This window comes from Phocoena sinus, chromosome 7 (genome assembly GCF_008692025.1).
Source record: "Phocoena sinus isolate mPhoSin1 chromosome 7, mPhoSin1.pri, whole genome shotgun sequence".
NCBI lineage: Eukaryota > Metazoa > Chordata > Mammalia > Artiodactyla > Phocoenidae > Phocoena > Phocoena sinus.
The window spans coordinates 30,520,058-30,547,624 of record NC_045769.1 but is presented as its reverse complement, the minus strand read 5'-3'; the positions used below and the strand labels follow the sequence as shown (position 1 = coordinate 30,547,624).

The following is a 27,567-nucleotide window of genomic DNA, read 5'->3' as shown; positions in this document are numbered from 1 at the left end:
TATTTAACAAACACTCTTCTAATTGCTTTGTAAATATCAATCCATTCAGTTCTCACAATGGCCCTGGGAAGTTGGTGCCATTATGACCTCCATTTTGCAGATGAGAAAACCAAAGCCCAGAGAAGTTAAGTCACCCGAGGTGACTCAGCTGGGCTCACAACATTGGTCCTGCCATCTTGGAAATGTGTGGCTTAGGAGAGACCAAGCAGACATTTAGACATCTGTGAGTGCTTTAGACATGCCATGTTGGGACTTCCCTGGTAGTCCAGTGGCTAAGACTCTGCGCTCCCAATTCAGGGAACCCGTGTTCCATCCCTGGTCAGGGAACTAGATCCCACAGGCCACAACTAAGAGTTTACATGCCGCCACGGAGACCCAGGACAGCCAAATAAATAAATAATTTTTTTTTTTAAAAAAAAGGAAGAAAAAAGAAACACCACGTTAACACCAAGGTCCCTATAAGTTAAGGTGAGGGAGGAAGCAGCATTGCAATGTCAAGAGTGTGAATGCCCTTTGTACTGTCTAGTGGGCTCCATCTTAAAGTCTTTCCTCGCTGAAACCAAAGTGAGAGTTTTCTATACAGGATAGAATGTGCCAACGATCGTGTCCTGCTCCAAACGAGTGCCTAGAACATGCCACTGCTCTGATGGGTGTTCAGTGGCCCCTTATGATTAATAGATAGTCTGAGCATTCCTTGTGAGCAAAGCATTGTGAAGGCTGAAAAATTAATAAAGGGATCAGCTAGCAGGAGACGTACAGGGGAGCAGGTCTAGGTCTGGGCCCGTGCTACCTTGTGGAGGAGAACAAGGCTCCTCTTTAACCAGAGTTCGACCGGGAGGCACAGTGAATCAATGTCACTGTTATCCTCCTAGGACTCCTTTGCACCTTCATAATGGTTTTTTCCTAACAAGAGGTAGTCTCTGTTGAAAACCGAAGGGTTTCCCGGGTGGACGCCTCATGTGACAAAGAGTCATAAGACGGAGTTATAATCCCAGATCCACTCTTGACTCCATGGATGACATAGGGTAACTAACCAGTTCCTCTTTGTCTAAGTGAAATGCACAGCCTGTGTATATTTGCACAGCACCTCAAGGCTGCCAATTCCCTGCCAGTGAACTTTACCAAAAATTTCTGTTAGAAGAGCTTCTTTATAAGGTATAAAGCTTCTGGTGCCTCTGGCTGGGTTACAGAAGGTTGGCACAGACCGAAGCGCGATGTACTGAGAGCTTGGGTCTGAGCTCAGAGAACTTTGACTAATCACCTGTCTCAACAGAGGGCCAAAATCTGTTATGCTTATGCCAGCAAATCTCCCAGGAAAATTGCTGGGAGGTCATCTCATGTATATTCATAGTGGCAGAGAGAGAAGGCATGGCTTTGGGAAGGGAAAACTCAGGAACTGGTGAGCATGACTTAAAACATGTTGGAAGCATGTTCCTGCCCAGTCTGGGGCTGTGGCATACCCCTTGCCCTCAGGACTCAGCCCCAGGGATGGAGCCAGCACAAGGTCTCTGAAGCCACTGGGAACAGAGGAACCAAGACGTTGCCTCTGGCTGGAGTTAGAGTAGGGGAAGCAGGTAAGTTACAAGGTTACTCTGACGCTTCTGGTGCTTACCGTCCATACCAAGTAGCTTCCTGTTTTTCTCCCCACTCCCCCGATTCCATGCTTCCAGCTTGAACCGAAAAGTTCAGGGAGGTCAGAAAAAGATCTTTCTGGAGTCTCCTTGCCCCAGTGCCAAAGTGTCAGCAAGATGCCTCTGCTACTTAACCTCATCCTTACTTCTCTTACCCTCCCCCGTTTCTCCTCCACTCCCCATTTCTCTCTCATTCTCATTGATTTTTCTACTTAGAAAGACACATCCGGTTCTCTCCATCTCTCACCCTGCAAGGTATTTTTAACAGTCTTCACTGCCATCTGTATTCAGGGTTAAATGGGTTCCTCCTCCCCCGCTGCCTTGTTTCACTTTCTTGTGAAGGGGACAGTCCTGAAGGTTCTGTCCTGTTTCTCCTCTCCCCCGCTCTCATTTTCCTTCCAAGGGAGCTCCCGGGTTGGAAAGCACTTACTATCAAAGGAAATTAGCATCCTTTCTCTTTTCGTTTCAGTGCATGTTTCCAATTGGGTTTGGCTCTCAAGGCCCGCAGGGTAGACACGTACCGAGAGAAAACGGCCCAAAGGGCCTTCCGAGGAGAGCATGCAGCAGCAACATTCCCTGCAAAAAGAAATATGAGTAAGAGCTTCAGGGAAAAAAAAAAACACCCAGCCCCGCTGTGCAAAAAGGGCAGTGGTCAGCATGCCTGCCCTTTTCTGTTTTCCCCTCTTCTTCCTTTGTGCACGATTAACTGCAAAGATGGCCCCATGACCTGGGCATGGGCCCTGCTATGAGAGGATTAGCCTGGCTGGTGGCCCCTAAGCCTTTGGCAGCTTGTCCCTCGAAATCCACATCCTAAAGGTGGAGCCCGTTGGTGAATAAACCCCAGACAGACAGACATTTTCCCCTAACCGTCGCTTGCTAATTTTGTTCCATTTAAGTCTGCCGTCTGCTTGGAAACTTTCACTCACCAGCCCCGGTTTTGCCTGAGTCAGTACAGTCCGAGGCCACCATCTGCAGTGAGCTCCCAACTCCTCCCTCTGGCCGTCTGCAGGAATCCAAGCCCCAGCACCCACAGGCTGCTCTGAGGCCTAGTCACCGACTGCAGGGAGAAACCAGAAACCCCTGTGGACAAAAGGGCGGGACTCAGGGCCATCTGAGCAAACAGGGAGAAGCCACTTCATTCCCCGCGGTGGGCAGGAAGATTGTGCTACGGCCTTTCCCTTGAGTCATCAGCCAAGTGGCTGAACCTTAGGGCTTTAGAAGCATATGCATGCAAACCTGAATATTCTTTTTTCCCTTTCTGAGATCTAAAGTATATGTATTCTCGAAAACACCCACCTGTGTAGGATACACAGCTTATTCACGAGCCCTCGCACAAGCCTAGCATCCCACCCCATCCCGGAGGCCCAAAGAAAACCAGAATCAGGAGTCTAGGTCCTTTTAAGAACTGGTTATTTCCAGATGGATATCTTGAAAAACATGCTTCAGAAAGTGCGAAAACCACTAGGAAGACTTGAGAGAACATTTCTTAGGCTGAAAAACCCACACAGAAACCTATACTGATAATTTGATGTGTATGTTCAGCACAGCAAATCTCATTTACCATGCCTCATTGAAATTTCCAGATTCTGAAACATACTCCTCTAAAGTTCCAAAAGGTCCTCTTTAGAAAGATTTCTGATTAAGAACATTCTAAGTCATGTGCCACGCTTCCTTGTCTTCTTAAACAAAATTAATGCTAAGGTGAGTCAACTTTTTCTCAGTGATTCAGGCTTCTAATTCTAAACTTGACAGAGGCTGGGTAATTTCATGTTTGGGTCAGATAGATTTAGATATGAGTTTTTGTTGACATTTTAAACTTCCCAGGCCTCAGTGTCGTCATCTGCAAAACTTTGACAATGATAACTACTTTGCAAGATTTCAGTCTCTTGTTTATGTCGATACACAATAAATTCGCAACTGGGTCAGCGTCTTTGTACGTTGGGGGAATGTGTGACTTTTTTCTATCAATACTCTTGCTGTCATCTTCTGTTATGACTATACCCCTCTGACCTCTTTTTACCCTTTTATTGTGGGTATGGATTTTGCTTCAGGAGGTTTTGGTGCCTGTTGGGAAGTGTTTAGTCCTGGAGTCTAAGCTATTGTCCCAGGCCAGTGCAGTCCCAGGGCCAGCATGTCTGGTTTGCTTTCGTCAGCCACGCTCATAGCAGAGTGCATACTAGGGTGGTCTCCCGGGGACAGAGTGTGAGAGCATCAGTGCATGGAGTCCTCGGCATTAGTTGAGCCGCTCACCATCTTTTCTTCTGAAACTATCCCCCCACCCCGCCCCACCCACATTCTGGATATTTGAGGTTTGGGGGGATATTTGGCCTCTAGCTAAGTGTGCTGGAGAAACAAAGTGCCCTTGTGTTTATTTACGGCCAGAGGAGCTCTCTAAATCTTAGAAGATACGTGTGCTTCTCCCAAAGTAGGGGATGCTATCTTAGGAAGGGGGCACTTTCCCAGGTTGATAAGTTGACTACGGGCAACAGAGGGAACATACCAGACCTCAGTAATCTGGCCCTTCCCCAGCGGGCCAGCGAAGATTCCCTGTGCTCAATAAACATCCTCCACATACAACCTTACTACATCTGCAGGAGACCCTGTGAGGGCCAGGGGTCAGACTCTCCTCCCTCTCCCCTCCAGTGCCCCACGGCACGCTCCCCTCCATTCCCCCTTGGTGTCCTTGATTCCTCCAGCTCTCTCTCAGGGCCCCCTACTCGGAACTCCCCAAGCGTTGCCTGTTGCCCTGATCTGCTTGCTGTTTGTTCGTGCGTGGTCATCCTGTGTTCTGAGCACGTAAGTTCTCTAAGGGCACGGACCACGTGTGTCTCATCTCTACCCTCTAAGGTGCCTAGTCCTAGATGGGGCTGAGCAGGGGCATGGCATGCACATGATCGTGTCAGTGAGATTTTGGCATCTGGGTTGCCAGGATGTAAGTCAGCATGGCACGAACCCACACTGGAAGGTCAACGGAGGTGTCTTCCCTAGTCGTCCATCTTGTCATGTGATATAATGACAGCAGGAAGGTAAGACACGGGATCACAGAACTTACTAAGCTCTCTGTGACTTGGTCTTTCATCAGCAAAGTGGCAATAGACCTTTCATTCGTTCCTAGTTATTAAACATCTACTGTGTGCCAAGCGTGATCATAGCCTTGGGAATTCAGTGATGAGTAAGTAAATTGTACTCTTTGACCCTATGAAATTTAGTTTGGAAGGAGGAAGCAAGTAAAAAAATACGTGGTTACTGATGATAAAGTTGCCACATATGAGCCTGACACTGCCAAGTGCTTTACATACATCATCTCATTTGATCCTTGCAGCAAACCGTGAAATGGGAAGTGGTTGTTACTCTTCCCATTTTACAAATGAAGAACCTTGGGCTCAAAGAAGGTAAGCAACTGGCCCAAGTTTGCACTCTTGAAGGTGGCAGAGAATGGGACGAAGTGAGAGAGTGGCATGGACATATATAAACTACCAAGAGTAAAACAGATAGCTAGTGGGAAGCAGCCTCATAGCACAGGGAGATCAGCTCGGTGCTTTGTGACCACCTAAAGGGGTGGGATAGGGAGGGTGGAGGGAGATGCAAGAGGGAGGGGATATGGGGATATATGTATATGTATAGCTGATTCACTCTGTTATAAAGCAGAAACTAACACACCATTGTAAAGCAATTATACTCCAATAAAGATGTTAAAAAAAAAAAAGTGCAGAGAAGGGATTTGAAACCAGAACACACTACTTTGCAACCTGAGCTCTTTACTCTCATGCTCTATTGCCTCCGCCAACACCATGCATTCTGACCGGGGACGTGATATGAGCCCTGGGATCTACCCTTGGCTGAGGAGATCAGGGAAGGCTCCCTGGAGGAGGCGATGCGTGCACTGATCCTGAAGAAGTTAGCCAGGCAAAGGGGATGGCGGTAGCGCTGGTGGCCCAGGCAGAGAGCATCATGTCAAAGGCAAGAAGGGGAGAGAATTTGATGTCTTCAGGAACCACAGTAATGTAGGGCCATCCTAGTGGCTTGTTGATACAAACCCCCTTCTCGGTGAAGAGATGACTGGGCAATGCTATTTAATTTTATTGCCTGGCCAGAAAACTTCCAGCATCTCAGCGAGGGGCTGTGGTCAGGAAGCAGGAAAGAGTGAGATGATGGGGACTCTTTGCTGTCCCACTCTCCCTGGTCAGAGTGTTTCTACAGTTTCATACCCTATATCCAGGGACCACCCCCCACCCTGCAATTTAATGCCTGAAAGTGGGGTATGGCCTGGGAAAGTCCGGGTAACACTCTGCATTAAGCTCCGCTCGTCAGTTTACTCCTACACAAGACTCCCTGTGTACACACAGCTCTTTCCTACGAATAGAGGGCAGGAGGGCACAATGCCCAATTAGACGTGTGGCTTCAGCTGGTCTCTGGAACTCAGAGCAGAGCAAGAGTTCTCTGTGGTTCAAGAGGGTGTCTTGCACTCAGGAGAGATCCTCAGGTTGATTACTCATGACGATGTTACAGATTTACTGCCCGCTCAGCCACAGAAATATTCTGATTCCCCCAAGGAACCAATGAGCAGCAATACTTTTCTGTATCACAGCAACCCTGCTAATGACAGAAACAGATCCCCTCCAGGTACGCGGTGCAATAAACGGGAACAGTCCTGCTGCCTCGAGCTCAGCTGGCAGCCAACCCCACACTCACCAGCCTTGACCAGGGACTCCACCCAGCAGCTTAGCTCGCTGAAGAAGTGGGGGAAAACACCCCAGATTGTTCTCCGCCTACCAAGGTTAAAGAGCAGTTGGGACAACGGTTATTTTTGGCAGTTTGTTTTTAAATATGCGATGTTGCAATCGCAACTCTCCAAATGCAAGCTTCACTGTGGATGTCCTTTCTAACAATGCATTTTTATCTTCTCATTGAGAAAATGACTTGAGATTTTCTAGTACACAATCCCACTTGTTCTGGCTCTCAAGCCTGGCACCTTCTCTGAACCCAGAGGTCCCAGAGGCCCAGCATCTCACCCCATGTAGCTCCATGTAATTCTCCCATCTAATTACACCGGGTGAGAGTCTGTCTTAAGAAATTCAGTGGGAGCTCTGGGTGTGGAGGGGATAAACAGGAGAAGGAAATAGATGAAGTAGAGAAATTAGATTTTTCTAAAAAGGGATTGTGTGTTTTCCGGTAGTCATGAGTCGTTTAGAAAAAAAAATGTATTCTCTTTGTTTTGTCCTTTTTAGTGGCAGGGCAGTTGAAACCTTTGGATCAAGAGAAACTCAACAGAATATTTAATTCCATTCTTCTACTTTTGCCTGGATAAATCATCCCAGAAAAAAAAAAAAAAAATTAGCTGCCCTTGTCTTTCCTTCTAGAAAAGAGCTTCCATAATCGTCCTTCATTATGAGACCTTCGCCTCACAACTCATCTCCGTTGATTGCAGAGTAGATGGTTGTATTTAATTTACATAATCAAAACTTTTTTTCCTAGAAGGAAAATCCGTGAAAAATGTTAGCTGGTTCAAAATAAAACTTGAAAAAGAAGAAGGAAGAAGAAGTGTGAGTTGGGCTTAGGTTTAGGACGGCAGCAAAAAACTCCACATGATAAAGGAAAATTCGCATGATTTTTTATGCTTTTTCCCTGGCTTTGTAGCCAAGCATCTTGGCAGTCTCTATAAATTTTTCTGCTCTGCCCCATTAGGGGCTCCATCGTACGTTTGTAGGTGGTATGGAGGGATTGTCAGTTGGACAATAATAGCAAATATTTATTAAGCTACTGACAGGTGTCAGGTGCTACTACACCAAGAACTTTCCATGTGTTACTCTCATAACAATGCTTTTGGGCTGGTACTGCTGTTATTCCCATTTAACAGATGGGGACACTGAGGCCCAGAGAAATCACAGATAGTAATGGTAGGGCTGGGATTTGAAGCCTGCTGCCCAAAGCTGCCTTCGTATACCTGTGTCCTTGTGCCCAGAGCTGTCATCTGCTGTCCCAAGGCTTAGGTATTTGGGGCCTCTCTGATTTCCTTAGATATACTTGACAAGTCTTTTCTTTTCCTTTTCTCTTTCTTCCTTTTCTTTACCTCTTCCTGCCACGTGGTCACCTCCGGGTGCCGACAGGGCAGTCAAGGAGGGAGAGAGAGCTTTCTGTGTCTTTAAATGTGAGCTGGAGGCCTGCCTCTCAGTCAGTTGTCTCTTTCTGCCTCTCTGTCATCCACCTCCGCCCCTGTCCCGCACAGCCCCCCTCGCCCTCTTCTTCAAATTCCCTGTCATTCCCCCATCACCTCACTCTCCGTCTGGAATCCGAAGATGTGAGGGCTAGTAATAGAGTGTCAGCGGAAGTAATTGATTCCTCACACAGAGAGAATTCTCCTGCCTTTAGTGTCAGTGGAGCTGCACCAGAGTCGTGGAGGGTGAGTGAGGCCTGTAAACAGCCCATGGCTGAGCTGTCAGGGTGAAGCCAGACACACTGGGGAGTGAGTAAGAGGGAAAACGGTGGAACAAATCATTGTTTTGTTGGAAAGGAAAGGAGTAAATAATATTTCAGCCCAGGAGCTGGCGGTTTGAAAGAGATGGTTGAGACCTAGGATCAGAGGGAATCCGTGCAGTGGGTTTTAACGGGAGGATTTTTCTTGGTCTCAAGGTAGGAGGTTTTGTTCCCGCCCCATACCCCCTCCGCCCCGGTATCATCATTATTATCATTAAAATAATTACCGTAACAATTACAGTTGATGAGACCTCGGGTTTATAGAGCACCTTTCATCTAAATGTTCAAAGTGATTTATCCCTGTGTCATCCCTTTGAGAGCAGTAGGAGGGTAAGAAAGTATCATTATCGTTTTGGTCTTATCTGCTGGGAAACTGAGGTCCAAGCAGATACAGGATTTAGTCCCAGCCTCCGGGCAGGCCGCTGGGTTAAACGTCGGGGTACTGACTCCTCTTCTGGGGTGGGTAGGGGGTCGGTCTCTACTGCCCTACTGCCCGCAAGGGCTCTTCTCCTTGTGCGGCCCCCAGAGCTCTTCCCTGGCGCTGATGCTGCCGCCCCACGCTGTGAGGACCCTGCCGGCCACCGCAAGGAGGTGGCCTTCGCGCCAGCCAGCAGCTCTGCACACAGGGCAAACAGCGTGCTCTGGCTGTGGGACAAATAAAAGTGCTTTAAGGTCTGACTCACACCGTTCCCATCCCGTGAGGAGACTTCCTGCAATCTGGTTCCCTTTCTTGCAGGAGCTGGTGTCCTTTCTAGGCATCTTTCTTTCTGGTCTGACTGAGCCTTCAGCCAGGAGCATCCAACATTCTGAACCTTCACAGCTTCTACTCCACCTCTCCAAATGGCAGCTGGTTGTTTCGGAACAGAGGGGCGTTTCCGTGATGGGGAGAGGCGAGTGCTTTCATGTGTCCTGCGTGGACAGGCCTGCTTTTGCTCTGACAGCCCCGGGGCCTTCAGAACACAGCCATCGGCGAAAGCTTACCAAGCGGCCGTTGGAGAGGTGGAAGCAGTCCCAGCTGACTGGCCCGGGAGCGCTGGCCTCAGTCTCCACCCTGGCATGGCAGCAGCCCCTTCCTGCTTGGACGTCAGTGCAGCCCATCGTTTCCACACCACCGTGCTTTCTGCATTTGCACAGCAGTGACAAGTTTGCCCCCGGAGCCGGGGAGAACCTCTGAGCTCTGTAACCTGAAGCTCAGGGTGAATGAAATGCAAGGACAGGGCCCGTCACACCTGCCACCTGCTCCCCAAGCTGTCCCCTGCTTGCGTTTCCGCATGGCACGTTTTTCAGACAAGTTTTGTACTTTCCGACTTTTGTTATGGAGGCTGGATGCCAGCAAAGGGGCATAGAAAAACGACTGGGAGTCTTGATCCCAGGAAAACACATAAAAGACTTTTTCGATGCTGTGATTGATTCCCTAGTGCCCAGCACACCTCGTTCCCAGCAGGCTCCCATTTTTTCAGACAGATGGAGAGGTTATGATTCACTCCCACGATTAGACCCTCTGGGAGCCAGGGTTGGTGAGCACCTGTCCCAGAGGGAACTGTTCACCTGGCCAAGTTCAGGGACGCTGCCGGCACACCAGGCCGAGGAATGGTGTACTCTGATTTCCCCTCAGTGGCTTACCCATCAGCCCTGAGAGGCACAGAGGCGTGGTCCCCGTAGCCATTTATGAGACGAGGCAAACTGAGGCATGTTCGATCGACCCAGGCCAGCTTAGAACAATTCAGCAAGTCTCTGGCCCTGCTGCAGTTCACCTTCCCATCTGAGCACCAGCCTAGTGGTGAATGGACACAAACTGTGAGCTACTCTTATCTGCTTTCTGCCCTATATTGTTGCAGAATGCTAGCGTGGGGTCCTTTGAGCTGACTGCAGACGGTGAGGATTTTATAGATGCACAGAGCAGACAGAAAGAAACACTCAACAGTCCTGCTGAAAACAGCCTGCCCTAAAGCCTTAATCGTCACATTAGCACCGGTTGCTTCGAAAATCCTTCCTTGCAGAAGCAAATACGTTCCATCCAAGCCTGTCTGCAGGAGCAGAGGAGATCTGTGGCCACAGGACCTGAGGAACGTGCTTGCTGGGGAGCCGGTCAGTGGAGGGAGTGGTGTTTGGCCAGAGGGTCAGGGAGAAGTGACGCAGGCCTTGTTGTGTGCCCTTGATTCTCTGAAAGTTCATCTACAGTGAGACTTATCAGACACGGTGTCTGGAGCGGCCTCCTTCCTCACATTGCGAGGCGTTCTTGGCAGCCTGCTCCGTCTGGAACAATGAGACCGGCGGGCCCTCTCCATCATCCCAGGGCTTCTGCGGAAAAACCACCAGCAATTATAAATAGATGTTGTTTGTAGTTTCCATTTTCTTGCCTTCAAGGTTTTTTGGAATAACTCCTTCAGTTTGTTTTGGGTTGTTCTCTTTGCATACTTCCTTTGCTGGGTGGTCAGATTTCCTCCCTTCTAAAGAGCCCTGGTGACCCTGGCTGTGAGGGGATTGCTAATAAGCTCAAAATATCAGAGATTCGGGATGGGAAGAAATAAAGGAAGAAAATGAAAGTGCCAACAGCTGCTATTAAAAAGGCACTCGGCACCACACAAATACAGACCGATGCGGTGTGTGAGTCCTTGGAGTTAGAGAGCAAATAATGGTAATAAGTTAGGTAAGACATAATAATGATATGGAGTTAGACAACACAACAGATAATGATAGCAGCAGCAATAACAACTAACATTTATTTATTGAGCATTTACTATGTGCCTGGCCCTATGCTGAGCTGTTGACGTGCATTAACTCACCAAATCTAGGGAGGTTGAGTGCCTAGCTCTTCAAGACCCAGCAAATGGGAGTGGAGGTGGTTTTGAACCCAGCCTGGCTGGCTGGTTCCATAGCCTGGGTTCGGAAACATGAGACTGAAACGAATTCTCAAAAACTCAAGTGATGAAGCACTGTTGATGGGTTTGTACAGGAGGATTTTTCGAAACCACCCTCTGTAGCACTGAGGTTGGGGAACATTTAGACTGTCTGTAAATTTATTACTTTTCATTTCATCTTCCCCTGTTCAGTTTCCAAAGCATCGTGTGTATGTAACTCTTCTCTCCCCCAAGTCTGCCATCCTATTTTGTAGAACCCAGGTAACAATCAAAATGGCCAGTGCCTCGCAGGCACTCTCTAAGGCATCCCGTGCTGTGCTGGGCCTGTATATACCTTCACGAACCTTTCAACAATCCCACAAGGTGGGGCGTATTATTATTTCCATTTTATAGATGAAGAAACTGAGGCTCAGAGAAGATCAATGCCTTGCCTGAAATCATACCACTAGCATGTGCCAGGAACCAGCTGGATCTGTCCACAAAACCCATGCACTGCATTTCCCAGAGTACGCACAGCCCTGTAGACAGATATGTTTCTGTGTAATTAAAAAAATTTTTTTTTTGGTCCCAGACCCCTTCCCTAGGAAAATGTGCGTACACACAAACACACAAAATTTCTGTGTAGGATTGTAGGGGTTCCCCAACCTCCTGAGACTCATCTGTGGACCCTACTGGAAATCCATGGGCTGAAAAATATCTGCTCTAGATGATAACTATAAGAGCGTATAAACACACAGGATACTGTTTTCTCACCCAATGGACCATATGTTCGCCTGTGGGTATATATGTACTTATAAAAATACTTCAGTTACAAAAATTAATATGTTATCCCATCTGAACACTTACAAGCTGGATTTCTACTGGATGAGTCTTGAAACCGTGAATTCCAAATCTATTCACTGCATCTATGGGTGATTTGTCTAGTAAATTTGGCAAGTCCTACAGGCTTTGTTTAAACAAAACAGCTAGATAAAACGAGTGAGATTCTGTTAAGTCTCTAACTGAGACGGAGAGGTGTCTTTGCGCCTGGCACCTTCTAGTGTTCTGGCAATCTGGCATTCCCACTGCTCTCCAATCTTCATGCAACAACGAGGCCAGAGGACAGAGGCGAGGTCAGTGTGCCCTAGAGAGAAACCGCCTGGGCAAAGCCTGCCTCTGGCCTTTCCTTGTCGTGTGACTTTGGGCAGGGCAGGTCGCTTAATCTCCCTGAGCTTCAGCCTCTACATCTGCAAATGGATGGTAATCATATCAGGGCCTGGTGTGTATTAAGTGAGGGTTGAATGAAATACTGTCTACATGGAGTGAGGATCTAGCCCACTGTGAATGCTCAGTAAATGGGAGCGCTTCTCATTGATATACCAGCTTCTTATAAAAGTGGTACCAGTGAAAGGGAAAAATTCAAGGAAATAAAAATGGCTTCTTAAAAAACCCGACCTGACAGCTAGCTGATTTCTCCGTAAAAGCTGGATGTCCCTACTAAGCTGGAGACCAGGCGACCTGGCTTTGGGCCTGAATTGACCAGAAACTTCGGCATCATGCAGACCCACCTCACAGCCTCTTAGGATCTCGGGCAGCTTCTTTGTTGAGAAAGTTGTGCGTGACAGTGTTGTTTTTTTCCTCCTGTTGTCCCTGCAGGTTTTAATGCAAGGATTAATAAGACAGTGTTTATAGATGTCTTTGAGACTCCTGTAAGAAAGGCACTCCAGGAGGTGGTAAATTCTCTGGCCTGGATAATCTACTCATGAAATATGGAACTTTGGAAGTGTGAGAAAAATCTCAAATCACTTTGACAGCATTTTAATTATAGTTGATTTGTTTGCCGCTAATAGAGAAAACGCTGTCAGCATGATTTGAGATATTTCTTCCACTCAAAATGTTATATTTCATGTTTTCGAGTCACAAGGCAACATGTTGGTTTCCAGGTACAGCCAGAATAACTCAGTGAGTGTGTTGGTGCCCAAATGCAGAGTGTAAAACGGACCGAACCCCCCAAAAGCAGAGTTCGTTCTTCTTAACATGTAACGTCAACCTCAGGTCCCTCAATCATTTATTCACTCAACGAAAAGTTAGTGAGCCTTCCTATGTGCCGGGCACCGTGCAAGTATTATAAATTCATCTGTGAAAAGGTGAGGTTCTTACCCTCGTGGTGCTTATTGTCTAGTGGAGGACACAGATTCTAAACAAGTAAAGTGTATTGACAAAAGCTTACAGATTATGGTAACAGCCAGAAAGGCAATGAGAGGGTGGTGAGGTAGAAAATAAGGGCATGCCAGATGAAATGAGGTAACTAGGGCAGGCTTCTCAGAGGAGGTGACATTCGCACTCAGAAGAATGAGAAGTTACCAGACAGAGCAAAGGCTAACAAAGAGTATTGCAGGCAGAGGGAAGAGAAAGTGCAAAGCCCAGGGGCTGGAAAGAACTTGCCATGTCCAGAACGTGATGGCTTAAACATTCATGATGCAAGTAGCATGAGAGGAGGCATTGCCTAGCTGGCAAAGTTTATGGCTTCAGGACTTGGTTGCAGAGGTGCTTAGATGTGTAGACAAATCCCATAGAATGGGCACAGTACAGCATTCTTCCTTGGAGCAGCTAAGTACTCTGCCTACGATATAGAAATCCCCTCACAAGCAGTTCTATGTGACATCCATAAAGGTAGACTCTGGATGGGGCTAGACATTATCCAGCCCTGGGAGAAGGGGCCTCCACGTGGTAAATCTTCCAGCACAGGCTCGGTTGGCTGACCCAGCCTTTGGTGGCCTGCTGGGCAGCATCAAGTGTGGATAGAGTTATGGAAAGTAGAAAGCTTCTTTTCATGTCTGCCTAGTGATGAGAAGAAGAGATGAGACTGTTGCTTTTTCATATCTCTCCTGTGGACTCTTATAATTAATTCCACCATCAAGATTCCCACGCCCAAAATGTGGATTTGGGGAGAGAAATTAAGACTTAGAAGTCAAGAAAGAAAGTACAGAAAGCATTCATTAGACAAATGCTCAACATACAGGTGTCGGAATCTGTGAAAAGTAAAAAGGTACTCGGGGAACCATTTTAGAGAGAAAAAAAGAACTGGAGTAGAGATGGCTACTTCAGCTTAGGAAAGTAAATAAATAAGAAAAGGTAGTGTTAAAGCTTTGAAAGGAATTTTTTCATCTGAGGGAGATTAGGAATAATGAAATGCAAACACAATAGTTAATATGTCTGTTAGCTGGCTTCTGTTTCCTTCCAGAAGATGAATAAGAGGATGGCTTTTCAGGTTATCCTACATGACTATCGTGGGGGTGAGCTCTGAGTTTGCAGCCCAGATTCCTTTACCAAACAAATGCTGGTTATTAGATGCTAGAGGCAAAGTCAGATCTATTCCAAGGCCACAAAGTTCCTTAGTCTCCGCTAGGTCTTCACAAATGAACCTGACAACACTGAAATTTCTAAGGAGATTTACTCCAGCTGTAGCAAATCCCCGATAAGAAAAAATTTCCCCAAATGAGTCAGTCACACAGGAGGTAAATGAGACATTCTTTGTGGAGTCAGCATGTCAGTTGGAATATGCCCTTCATACAAAAACCCCAGCCAGAAGACCTGGTGGTTAGCTGGGGCTTGTCTACAGGGCAGAACCCCGACACTGAAGGGAAAGGGGGGTTGTTAGCTGCCTAACTGTGACTGGGTCGCTTTCCCCTCAAGCAAACTGGATAGGAAAATCCAGTTTTTCTAAGAAGTTGGAGTAAGGACTGATTATTTACTTCACAGAAGGACTCACCAGAGGGGTCCTTTAAATAACAAGCTCAGAGGGCTTCCCTGGTGGCGCAGTGGTTGAGAGTCCACCTGCCAATGCATGGGACACGGGTTCATGCCCTGGTCCGGGAGGATCCCACATGCCGCGGAGCTGCTGGGCGCATGAGCCATGGCCCCTGAGCCTGAGCGTCCGGAGCCTGTGCTCCGCTAACGGGAGAGGCCACAACGGTGAGAGGCCCGCGTACCGCCAAAAAAAAAAAAACCAAGCTCAGAGAGAAACTGTATGATATGATTGATTTATATGAGCCTTTTCCAAAAATGCCTCTCTTCACTATATGTGTACATAGTTATGTAAGGATGTATTTGCAGCTGGCCGCATTACCCAAAAGGATTTGGGTGGTATATCCGTTGAGTAAATTGAGGCAAGTTTATAGCTATGACATGTGCTGGGTAGCCTTGCTTCATCTTCTGATGAACAAGCCAGTGGGATGTCAGGACCTTTTTTTGTCCTTCCTATAGAAATTGGCAACACAAACACTGGAGCTATCTGGTAGTCTGTAAAAACATTTTTTTTAAGTATTCACTGAGTGTGGGCCATGTCCCTGGTATTATTCTAGGTTCTCCAACAAGCTATGTCTTATTTAGTCCTTACGGTGATTCTGTGAGATGGATGATGATTGTCGTGATGACGATGGTATTTTTTATCTGCAAAATTTTGAGAGCTGGATTATTTTTCTCAGCTCTTCTACTTTGGAAAAAATTCTTTATGGAAGTATCGTTATTTTATATATTTTAAAGAAATGCAGGCTCGCTGTAAACAATTCAGGTAATAGAAGAAAGTAAAAATTACAAATTATCCCACCATCCATATATATATTTCACCACTGTTAATATTTTAGTCTATATTCTTTTTTTTCAATTTCTTTCTTTCTTTTTGGCTGCGTTGGGTCTTCGTTGCTGCACGCAGGCTTTCTCTAGTTGTGGCGAGCGGGGCCTGCTCTTCCTTGTGGTGTGCGGGCTTCTCATTGCGGTGGCTTCTCTTGTTGCGGAGCACGGGCTCTAGGCACGCGGGCTCAGTAGTTGTGGCTCACGGGCTTAGTTGCTCCGCGGCATGTGGGATCTTCCTGGACCAGGGCTCAAACCCGTGTCCCCTGCATTGACAGGCGGATTCCTAACCACGGCGCCACCAGGGAAGTCCCTATTTTAGTCTATATGCTTTCAGACTTTTTCTGTATGTATATGCAAGGAAATATATATACCTATATATATTTTAAAGCATACTTTTTTAAAAAATCTACTTTTTTTCAACATAACAATATATCATGGACATTTTTCCTTAAAAGCAAAAAAAAAAAAAAAAAAAAAAATAGACCTATAGCACTTTTACTATAGCAGTGGAGTATTCCATTTTATAAATATCCAAAATTCATTTACCCGCCACTGCTGTTGGACATTTAGACACAATGCTGTTAATAAACAAAGCATCTTCTCACTTTTCACATGCTTTTTAAAATATATACACACAAAGATGCATATACATCTTTGCACAATTGTCTGATTATTTTCCTAGGAAAAAATCCTAGCAGTGGGATTGCTAGGATCAAAGGATGTGTACATGTTAACTCTTTTCACATTTTTGCCAAAATGCCTTCCAAAATGTTTGAACAGATGTACATTCCCTCTTATACTGCATCTCTGCTCACTTGCTCTGTCTCTTAGAGAAAGTCACTTCTGCACTACGGCTCAGCTGTTTCTCCTCTGAAATGGGTGTGAAAATACAAGAAATCCCCATGAACACTCATGAAGCACGTGCTGGGACACTTTATATAGATGATGTGGGTCACCTAAATTTCAGAAAAACCCTAGGAGAAAAATTCTAGTACCCCTATTTTGCTCTTATTTTCCCCATTTCTGAGGCTCAGAAACGTTGAGTGACTTGCCTGAGGGGACCCAGCTAATAAGTCTGAGCTGGGATCCAAACCCTGTTCTGTCTAATTCAGGGATGAGTGTGGGCTAGGGGGACACTGGCTCCTCCAGGCAAGCTGGGTAATGTCTGCTCCATGGATATAGGTGCTTCTCCACCGTTGTACACCCTGGTGAAGAAGGCATCACCATTACCCAGCTGAGAGTGACTGTCCAACAGTTCTTACCTCATTGTGGAAATACAAAGGAGGGGTTTTCCAGAAGGTTTGGGGGAATTTCCTTTGAGAACAAGCTAAGTGTCTTTTCACTGTTGTTTTGAAAGTGAGGAAGCACATTTTCAAAGTCAGCACCATCTCCCACACTGAAATCACAAGACCTAAACAGATTCCCCCACCCACCCCCGCCTTTCCCAATCTGTGTCCATCTCTTCAGAGCTCCTGGGGGAAAACCCTGCCATCTCCTCTTTTCTGGACTCTAACCAGCTTCTGCGATTCTTTGGACTGTAGGATTCCAGCCCTCTGGGGTTTAAGAATGAACTAACCCTGGTCTGCTCCATATACTCCCTTCGAAGGCCTATTTATTTGGAAGTGGCTGAGCCATCTGAAACATGGCTCCCAGGGGCAGTGGTGAGGCCTCAGGCCACTCCAGCTCAAACAAGCCACTTCTGCAGGCCACCAGCTCCCACAGACCCTGTGTGTGTGGCACATCCCAGGGAGGGTAGCCTTCCCGGTCCCTCTCTTTACCCCAAAAGAAGAGATTTCGGACATGTTGTTTTAACAGGTTGATGCAAAATAAATAAACAGGGAGAGAGAGGGAGATGGATGGTTTTCAGTAAATAATGGTAGAGTGGCCAGCAATTTGAGGGAGCTGGTGGGGAAGAAATGTTCCACATCAGCAGTTGTGACAGGAGTATTCCCTGGGAGCCAGACAAGGAGCCCAGACGCAGGACAGTGAGGATTGCCAGACCACACACCGAAGCTGAAAATGTGCATCTGTACTGATAAAATGGCACAGCAGGTGTGCCGTCCCGTGAACCTAGCCAAGGATGTCTTTGAGGTGTCTTCCCCAACCCGAGCCAGTTTGGTTCTGTTTGAAATGAACTCAGGCCTCAGGGTGGGGAAGGCAGCCCGCTCTGCCTCTTGCTGAGACTAATAGTTATATGCTCAGAGATGCTGGGTCCCCAGGGACTCACCCCCTGCTTTTGGAAAAAGGTTTTTTAAAAATTTTATTTATTTATTTATTTTTGGCTGCATTTGGGTCTTCGTTGCTGCGCACGGGCTTTCTCTACTTGCCGGGAGCGGGGGCTAGTCTTCGTTGCGGTGCGCAGGCTTACTCATTGCGGTGGCTTCTCTTGTTGCGGAGCACGGGCTCTAGGTGCACGGGCTTCAGTAGTTGTGGCACATGGGCTCAGTAGTTGTGGCTCACAGGCCCTAGAGCGCAGGCTCAGTAGTTGTGGCTCATGGGCTTAGTTGCTCCACAGCATGTGGGATCTTCCCGGACCAGGGCTGGAACCTGTGTCCTCTGCACTGGCAGGCGGATTCATAACCACTGTGCCACCAGGGAAGCCCCTGGAGAAAGGTTTTTATTGCCTTATCTAATGTGGTGCTGACTCCTTTTAAAAACACGTTGTTAACTAGATAGACACTGCTGTTGTGAGCTTCGCAGAGTCATCTCAGCGAGGCAGGTGGCCCACGGTTGGGGAGTCTTTGTCACTAAACGTTAAAGAGAAGAGCAAATGACCCAGGAGAGAACTGAACTTGGGGAAGAGGCAGGAAAATAAACAAATCTCTCTGAAACAGCCCCCATGTGCCTGACTCGGTGCCTAGCACCTTCCTTACATTTTTTCATTCCATCTCCATCCCAATCCCCTGAAGTGCATATTTTTATCCTCATCTTACAGATGAAGAAATTGACGCTCAAAGGGGTTAAGTAACATGCAGAGACACAGAGCCAAGAAGAAAAGACTAAGATTCAGAGAGATCATAATGGAAATAAAAATGGTGCTACGGCACGAAGAAAAAAATATTTGAGACATTTGATAGAATGACGCTACTGCTCTTATGTGAGCAAGAGATAAGGCCTTAAAGTCTAGCCATCCACTGAGGTGCTCGTTCTGTGTGGCTTTCAGAAAGCAATGCAACTTCCTATATCTATGTTTGCCAGTTTCTACAAGCAAACGTAAGTGCCCTTTGATGAATACGAAACACCTGAATGTCTAGAAGTGGATGGAGGCACCTGAGCTGGAGGGAGAAAATAGTCCTTTTCATCTCCTAAAACTGGTCTTTTCTCATATGTGCCCCTTTGTGCCATCCGTACCTAGGTATGACTTCATTGAGATTCGGGACGGGGACAGCGAATCCGCAGACCTCCTGGGAAAACACTGTGGGAACATCGCCCCACCCACCATTATCTCTTCGGGCTCGGTCCTCTACATCAAGTTCACCTCCGACTACGCCCGGCAGGGGGCAGGCTTCTCCCTCCGCTATGAGATCTTCAAGACAGGTCAGTGTGGTCATGGGTGGAGAGAAGATGGGACTCTGCCCTCTGTGCCTGACCACGGGGTGCTGTGTGCGGGAACTACGTAATAGTTATGTGCTCATAGATGGAGCCCAGTGGGTTGACACAGGTGGTAAGGGTTCTAATTTTATCCAGCCTAAGCAAGTTGATGGAGGGAAGAGAGGTTCAAGGTGAACCTGGAGACAGCCTGAGGTGAAAAGCCAGTTTAAGTTACCAGCCAATTTAAGAGGGCGAGCTGCCAGGTTAGTGCTTGGGTGCAGCATGTCGGGCAGGTAAACATTGTTTGTGGCAACGAAAGAACAGGAGAACCTGTTACATAGAAAAACACTTTTGGAAAGAATTTGATTTTTGTGTGTCTTTTTAAAAAAATCACAATAATCTTCATGGTAAAAACGAAACTTGGTTAAACGTCCTCCTAATTACTTCATGATTTAACACAGCCTTTCTTTGGAATTACATGGGACGGAAGGACATCATCTTTTCAGTGTTAGGAGTCTCTAAAAATCTTACTATGATCCACCACCACCACTACCACCAACAAAGTCACACAGTTGCTTTTACACCCAAATATGGCTCCTAGGAATTCCCGTTGCTGTTCCACTGCATCACGTCTACCCATTGAACCCACACTTCCTAAATGCCGATGAAGCCAACACCCTGATAAAGATAGCAGAAAGAGAGGAGAAGCACATTGCCTTTCTTTTAAGTTGACCACTTGCTTTCCATTAGGTCCCCCTTAGATTACTTTAGATCCTGAGAATATGGGCCAATGCTTAATATCCGTAACTGGATAGAGACAACTTTGATTCACAAGTCGCTGGTTCAGCATCTCCATGGAAGCACTCCAAGCAGCGTGCCCTTCCCTCCCATGTGTGAGCTCATTATCTTGAAGCTAAGTGAAGTTTATCCTCCAGTTCTCCCTTCACCCCTGCCCATCCCCCCACCTCAGGGGCTCCCACCCCATCTACGACTGTGTTTCCCTCGCCAGCAGCCCAAGTTTTACAACTCATGGACAGAGTCTGCTGAAAGGGGAGGCTGTCAGCCTTGTCATCAAGGAGCCCAAGTCCGGCGCCTGTGGAGTTCAGTGTGAGGGGAACTATTCATATATATTTTCTTTTTCGCCAAACAATTCTTGAAAGGAAGTGGTAGCTGCTGAAAGCACTTTTTATATCCACTCTGTCTAAATATTTGCCAGATTTGTCTGCCTGAGAACAAGATCGTAGAATCCAGTGAAAGGTTGGAGCCAGAGTGGGAGCCGGGAGCGTCCCAGGGCACGAGTCCCAGGAAAGACTGTCTGCCACGGGTCGTCATGCAGCTGACTACATGAAGTCGCAGGGACTGACAGTCTGTGTGTCCAGTGGCTCGGGCTGGTGTGAGGCTCTCAAATCGCCTCATCCACATTCCCCTGAGTCCTGTGTGAGGTTCAGATTAGTCAGTGCCACTGGCACTGATGGACCCCTCATTATGCCATCCTCTGCTGGGGACTAGTGGGGAGAGAGAAGAGAGGAAGGAAGGAAACGGGGTGTTTGCCCTCTTCTGGTTGGGGAGACAGTGTGTAAACCCAGAGCACAGAACAGATGCACAGTCTATGTTATTGGATGAATGTGTACATTGATAGGTAAATTGCAAGGTAAACTATTGTTATAATATGAGGCAGAGTGAATAACTGTGAAGGTATGATTAACATGCCATGGATGTGAAAATGAGGGAGCTACTGAGTGGCTTGCCGGTAGGTTACCCGGGAAATCTATTAGGTAGCTAGGTCCCCAGTGCTAAAGCTGCCATTCAGCTCCACTGTGCTGACCATGAAAGGAAAACAGCTCCAAGCAAGGGCATCCAGGGAGCTAGCCACCGGAAGTCAGAACAAGGGTGCGGAGGACCGTTCCAGCTCATCTCTGTTTCATGTTTCCCAACTTAGTATTTCACAAAGGATGGTGCCACATCCTCCAGAAATCGACACAAAAACGTGAATGTTAGCTCTATCCGTCATGCAAATGTGAAGAGTCGATCTTAAAAGATAAAACACACAGAGGGTATCGTAACTCAGCATTGCTCTTTTGAGGACAGGCTGACGTAGGATTTTGAATGAGGCAGCATGCCTAGAAACAAAGGAGCCGGCCAAGGAAGGTGGCTTGGGCATGGAGAAGTGGGGCAGTCTACTTTAAGGCCTGGGATTGCCTACAGAAGGAAGAAAAAGATTACTGCAGCAGCGGGAGGTAACAGGCCAACAACAGCCATTCTTCTGGGGAACGTAAGAAAGGGGTGAGAGCCCAGTGGCCTCGGCGCTGTTCACACATGCCATCGTGCCCATTGGAAAGAACAGCTCTCAGCCTGAAAGTCAGCCCTCACAAAGCACGTATATGTGCAGGGGGCGGGGTGTGCCAAGTTCAAAACTGAGAAGTTTAGGAAGATGAGCATTCTTCCAGGTGCCGCGTCCCACACCCAGATCTCCACTGTTGGAGCCCTGAGAGAAAACACACAAAGTTATGTCATCCACAGAACATGAAAGAAACGCATGAACATGCTGAAGAAATCTAAACAAACACAGTTGTGTTTGCTAGTCAGATTCATAAAGAGAGAGAAGGGGGAACTGTAAACAGATACACAACCGTACAGAGGACTCTGGAAGCCTTCGACAGCACATCGCCCAGGCGGGGCTGTGCTGCAGAGTTATACTGACAGAAATAAACTCACAATTCCGTACAGATGGGGGTGAGTGGCTGGAGAGGGAGGTTCGTGTCTGCCCTGAATGAAGTGGTTTATGAAAGAGTCTGTGTATGACCAGACGGTCCACACAGAAAAGGGTAAACCAAACAACTCACTGACTTAAGTGATCCCAAGTCACCAAATCATAAGCAGAACAGAGAAAGGAATTTTAAAATAATTTAAAAAGTAACATTGGAAACTGAATCACTGGAAAGTGTGGGGGGGTTTGTGTGTTTGTTTCCTGTCTTCTGACCAAAGTTCAAGATCAAGTTTTCTTTCGCGGTGCCCAGTGACATTTTGGAAACTGAAATCTCGGGTTATTCACAGACCGAGAAAACCTGGGATGCCCCCTACTCCCACTTCCTAAATCGAAGAACTGGGTTTACCTTTGTGGTCAGCCTCAACTCATCTTTGGATAAATCCACCATGTTTTCAATAGCCTTATGTGTGCAGATTTTTCTCCTGCTTGCAGAGTTATCGTACAATTTACAGTGAAAAACCACGGAGTGGGCATTTTTCATACCAGAGTCCTTTGGTATGAAATCATTTCCTGCAGCCAAAATCCCGCAGGTTCTATGGACAATTTTAGCGTTGCGTGAACTTGAGTATTTATTGACTGAGCTATTTTTTTTAACCTTTAATCCTTTTAACACATTGCAGAAAAGCCTCTTGGATTAGGTAGATAACCGCAAGACTCAACCCTTGTCCCAGGGATGGTCACCCTTTCCTGAGATCTCTTCTCCACATTTGATATTCAGCTGCCTGCTTTCTGACACTGACCATAGTCCAAACAGCAAGATGGTGCAATTATAGATGGAGGCACGATTGTAATGGACAGGCTTGATTTTTCTGCATGAAAAGGATAAAACTGTTTTTCTACTTCATTCAAAATAAGCCCCAGGATACACCCGTGTATAGCCATGTCAGAAGATAGATACACACTTTTTTTTTTCTTTTTGCCTTAAGGACGTCAGATTGAAAAAAATCTCTCCAGTCCATTACAGGACCACAGAACCTTGGAAACTGTGGGTACTCTCACATTCTCCAGGCCTCTCTTGGGCTTTCTAAGTGTCCTTTGTGGAAGCGCCTGTCCCCCATGGATGACAGGGACTAAAGAAAGATTCCACTATAAATTCCCCACTCCCGGGGGTGGGGGTGGGGGGTGATTCCCCTTGCCTTGGAAAGGAATGACAATAGGGCAAACGCTGGGAGGGAGTGTCAGGATGCCTTTTCTAGAAACAACTTGTGAATAGGGTTAATTTCCTCTGGCAAAGTGGCTGGGCAGCCATAAACGCTAACCTTTTCAAAATCCCTCTCAGCCACCTGAAGACCTGCCAGCTGGCTTGGCTTTGCTAAACTGACTCATCCTGGACCATGGAGGAGGCTTTCAGAAGCTGGGGTTCTGATAGTAAAAACAAACTGGGGGAGAGGTCATCTCATCTCCTGCCTCCAGGCCTGGCTGCCCACTGGGCCACCCGGCCTCAGAATGATGGAACGCAGAGCCTCTGGGATGCAGCATTAGAGAGCCTCCGAAGAATAATCCTGAAAAGATTAGCTCTCGCCCCAGGTGTCCCGGGTTCCCACCCTGCCAAGTCTCAGTGCTGGCTGGAAGGGCGGAGGTGATGGAAGGGTGAGCAGGGATATTGGAACTTCCTGTCTGATGCTAAAAAAAGGTTTCCATCCCCTCCCCCACTTATTTGCATGGCACCTTTTCCAAGTCAGACATTTGCCGCTTTCCAGAAAGCCATCATCAATAAAGAGACTCGTCCAGGGGCTGCTGCAGGAGCCACGGATAAAGACATTGCTGCGAGCTAAGATCAGTGTATTGGCATCACGCAGTTATATTTCAGTGGGATCCCCAGAGGACACTTCCTGCCAGTAAACACCTAGTTTATCTAGTATTTCTGTGTTTTTTCTTCATGCTTAGAGTGCCTACTATTCCCCTCATAAATCCTGCTCCCTTTTTCAATTTTAAAATCAGAACGTAGTGAAATCAATGCTAATTGTGCAGCATTTACATTCATCGCATTAACTTGCAAAACTTCTGGCTCCGTGCAGCTCCCTGGGCCCATGGTCTGGGCTGCAGTGCCCTGGGACCGTCCCAGGCGACCCTGGCAAATGGTGGCTGGGTTACAGCACGCGAGGGCCCTTTTAATGTGACTCCACCTTGAGGCATTAGGGGAGACAGTGGCTGTAATCCTTTTACGAGCTCCCTCCCGCTGCGGTCCAAGCCTGCACCAGGATGCGAATGTGCGCAGCATTTAATAAGACGCCTCCGTGAGCCCCAAGGAAGCAGACACAAGAGCTTAGGAGAGAAAAAAGGCCGTCCCCACCACAAAAGAACCAGAAGCCTTCCAAATGTCAATGCACTGCCACATTTTTTCCAAACTTGCTGCTGGAGCGGCCTTTAACATCCCCAAACCCTGCTGTGATCCACCAGCTACAAACCTCAATTGTTAATTGTCTGACCACTACAGAGCCGCTAGTTTTAATATAGTCATGACATGAATGAGACCCGAGCTCCCCTTTGCCCCTCCCCTGAGGCACCTTGGATCTTGGAGGGAGATGGGGGCACCAAGTTGGCTCTGGTACAATGGGGGCCAGTGTTGAGGTCAGCAATAAATAAGGGGTAACATTGTTTTCCCTGCTGGCAATCAGCAAGCCTTCCTTGAGGATTGAAATAACTTACATTTCTGGAGCAAGCAGCTGAGTAATTGAGAAAGAAGACTCTGTTTGTCTCTTCAAGAGAATCCATCTCTCTCTCTCCCTCCCTGTATCGCACACACACTTCTTTCTACACCACCCCCCTCCCAAATCCTCCATTGCTGCTGTTACTCTAATATGTAGAGCAAGCCTGCTCTACTCCCTAATTTCTCTCCTAAAGATGGTCTGGCTTAATGGCTTGAAACGTTGATGTGGAAAGTATGTTGCTTCAAGGGCCACTCCAGTGGAAACAAAAACTTTGTGAGGAGGGAAATTTGGGCCCAAACATTTAAATAACCCATGTGACAGAGGCAACGGAGAAAGGCATCCTTTCCACTCTCTTAATGCTATGGTTCTCATTTACATACAGGCTCTGAAGATTGTTCAAAGAACTTCACAAGCCCCAATGGGACCATCGAGTCCCCCGGGTTTCCCGAGAAGTACCCACACAACTTGGACTGCACCTTCACCATCCTGGCCAAACCCAAGATGGAGATCATCCTGCAGTTCCTGACCTTTGACCTGGAGCACGACCCTTTGCAGGTGGGAGAGGGAGACTGCAAATACGATTGGCTGGACATCTGGGATGGCATCCCCCATGGTGAGTGATGGCGCCATCACCAGGCACTTCTCAGTAGCTTCGCCTTTGCCTGCTAATTGCTTTAGGAGCAATAAAAAAAAAAGAGAGAGAACAAAGACTTTAAAGTTCCTCAGGGTTTATCTATGACCCATGATGACTTTCTCTTCTTATCCTTCACCAAGGATGACTTCAGAGACATTGTAGAAAGACAGTTTTCTCTCTTGGAGATATTTCTTTGGAGAAGGATAGGAGGAGACTGAGTAGATACTTGGATGAGGTTGAGAAAACCTATAGGTAATGTTCTTTTCTGCTCCAAGTCATCAGGCTTGCCATAGAGAGTGACTCAGTGACCACCCTCTATGCCCAAATAGGACTCTAGAGCCAGATTGACTAAGTTTGAATCCTGGCTCTGATATTAGCAGCTCTGCAACCTTGGGCAAGTTCCTTAACCTCTCTGTGTCTTATCTGTATAAATAAGCTGCTATTATCATCACTATAATTACTGTAATTTTATTATCATTTATATAGTCATAGATGCATAAAAGGTGCATCCCCCAAGGCCAAGAGGAACCTGTACTTCTCAGGTGGAGACCAGCATAAGTCTTGGGTATATTTGGTATCAGCAAGGAGACCAATCTTTCACTTTTGTAGTCGTTCTAAGTATTTTGCACTGTAAGGAAGACTCGATAGCTAAGCAATTTCATCTCCTGAGAAAAGCATAAGATTTAGTCAGGAAACTTGGGTTGGAGTCCCAGCTCTGCTATTTCCTAGCTGTATGAACAAAGAAAAGTCATGTGCCCTCTCCAAACCCCAATTTCTTCTTCTGTAGAACAGGCATTATAATGATAGCTTTCCAGTCCATCTCCCAGGGCTGTGAAAACAGAATGAGGCCAGGTCAGTGAAAATACTTTTTAATGTGCAGGAAAAACATTAGCCATTGTTCTTATAACAAATCTCTGGTTGCTCTTTTATGCCAAGGCATCCAAAGTGATGCTCCATGGAATGACTTGCAATTGTGGGAAGGGAGAATGTATGGCCAATGGGCTTTGGCATTTCCATTTCTGTGACCTCTCTTTGTCCTGCATGTCCAGTCGGACCCCTGATTGGCAAGTACTGTGGGACCAAAACACCTTCTGAACTCCGTTCGGCCACTGGGATCCTCTCTCTGACCTTTCACACGGACATGGCAGTGGCCAAGGATGGCTTCTCTGCACGTTACTACCTGGTTCACCAAGAGCTGCTAGAGAGTGAGTTGGCCGGTTGGGAACCTCTGTCCTGTCCTCTCAGGGCTGTGAGGGTGTGTGGGGAAGAGAGGCTGACCTGCAAGAGAAGGAGATGGGAATTCTCCAGAATTTGCAGTGACATCTGAGCTCAGGGGATGGGAGCTGTGTCCTCTTGCTAGGCAGAGATTAATGAAAATAGGATAAATGTCAATCTGGCTACTCATTTCTTTAAAGAAAAGGTATGGGGGCTTCCCTGGTGGCGCAGTGGTTGAGAGTCCGCCTGCTGATGCAGGGGACGCGGGTTCGTGCCCCGGTCCGGGAGGATCCCACATGCCGCAGAGCAGCTGGGCCCGTGAGCCATGGCCGCTGGGCCTGCGCGTCTGGAGCCTGTGCTCCGCAACGGGAGAGGCCACAGCAGTGGGGGGCCCGCGTACCGAAAAAAAAAAAAAGAAAAAGAAAAAGTATGTATACCAAGAATTAGTTATTCCCGTGGAATGTCGCAGGACCATCTCAAGGTTCAGAATGAAAGGGAGGTTAGTTAGGATATTTATATCGAGTCCCCTCCTGTGCTAACATTTTTTGAGTCTGGGGCCATTTTCTTCCCTCTTGAAGCCTCAGTGACCATTGTCAAAAAACTGAGCAATTTTCAACCTCTCTCTCTATATATATGTTTTGACATTAAACATCTCTGGCCCTGGCTAGAGTTTTTCTCACTAGGCTGGCACACTGCTTGGACTTTCAGTTCATTCTTCTAATAAACACAGTATTTTGAGCTTCTACTATGTGCAAACAGAGAAAGTATAACCCTGACCCCAGTGGTCATGGAACCTGTTGTCTTTGAACCCAGACCATCGGTCTCTTGCCCTGAGCTACATCTTTAAATCAGCTCCTCTTGGACATGTGCTTAAGATGTGCTGCCATTTTCACCAAGCAGCCCAAATGATAACTTGAAGGACTAAAGGAACACTTTCAGGATGATTGGAGCTGGGCAAATCCTGCTATGGCTGTAGACAGCTTACCACATGCATACCTGTAGACACGGCAGCCTGGCCGACTGACGGGTTTTGCTTTTGTTTTTTTCCTCAAAGAGCTCATGAAGATTGAGTGACAAGAAAACAGTATTGTGAGTTGCACCAAGTTCTGCAAATGGCCAGTGTGGTCACAGAGCTACAGAGTAGGTTTGATACCTGAAAAAGATTGCTGGTCCTTATCTGACACATGCA

The 27,567-nt window shown here is 47.0% G+C and overlaps 1 protein-coding gene across 5 annotated transcripts in view; it reads left to right on the top strand.

Annotated features, from left to right (window-relative positions):
• The window catches only part of NRP2 (neuropilin 2), a 114,893-nt gene that overhangs the window by 15,484 nt on the left and 71,842 nt on the right, over positions 1-27,567 (top strand). For all 5 annotated transcript variants that reach the window (XM_032636731.1, XM_032636730.1, XM_032636733.1 and 2 more), the window contains exons 3-5: positions 18,936-19,117; positions 24,912-25,142; positions 26,213-26,368. In XM_032636731.1, coding sequence (XP_032492622.1) covers positions 18,936-19,117; positions 24,912-25,142; positions 26,213-26,368 — 569 coding nt within the window. The remainder of the gene's footprint in view (positions 1-18,935; positions 19,118-24,911; positions 25,143-26,212; positions 26,369-27,567) is intronic.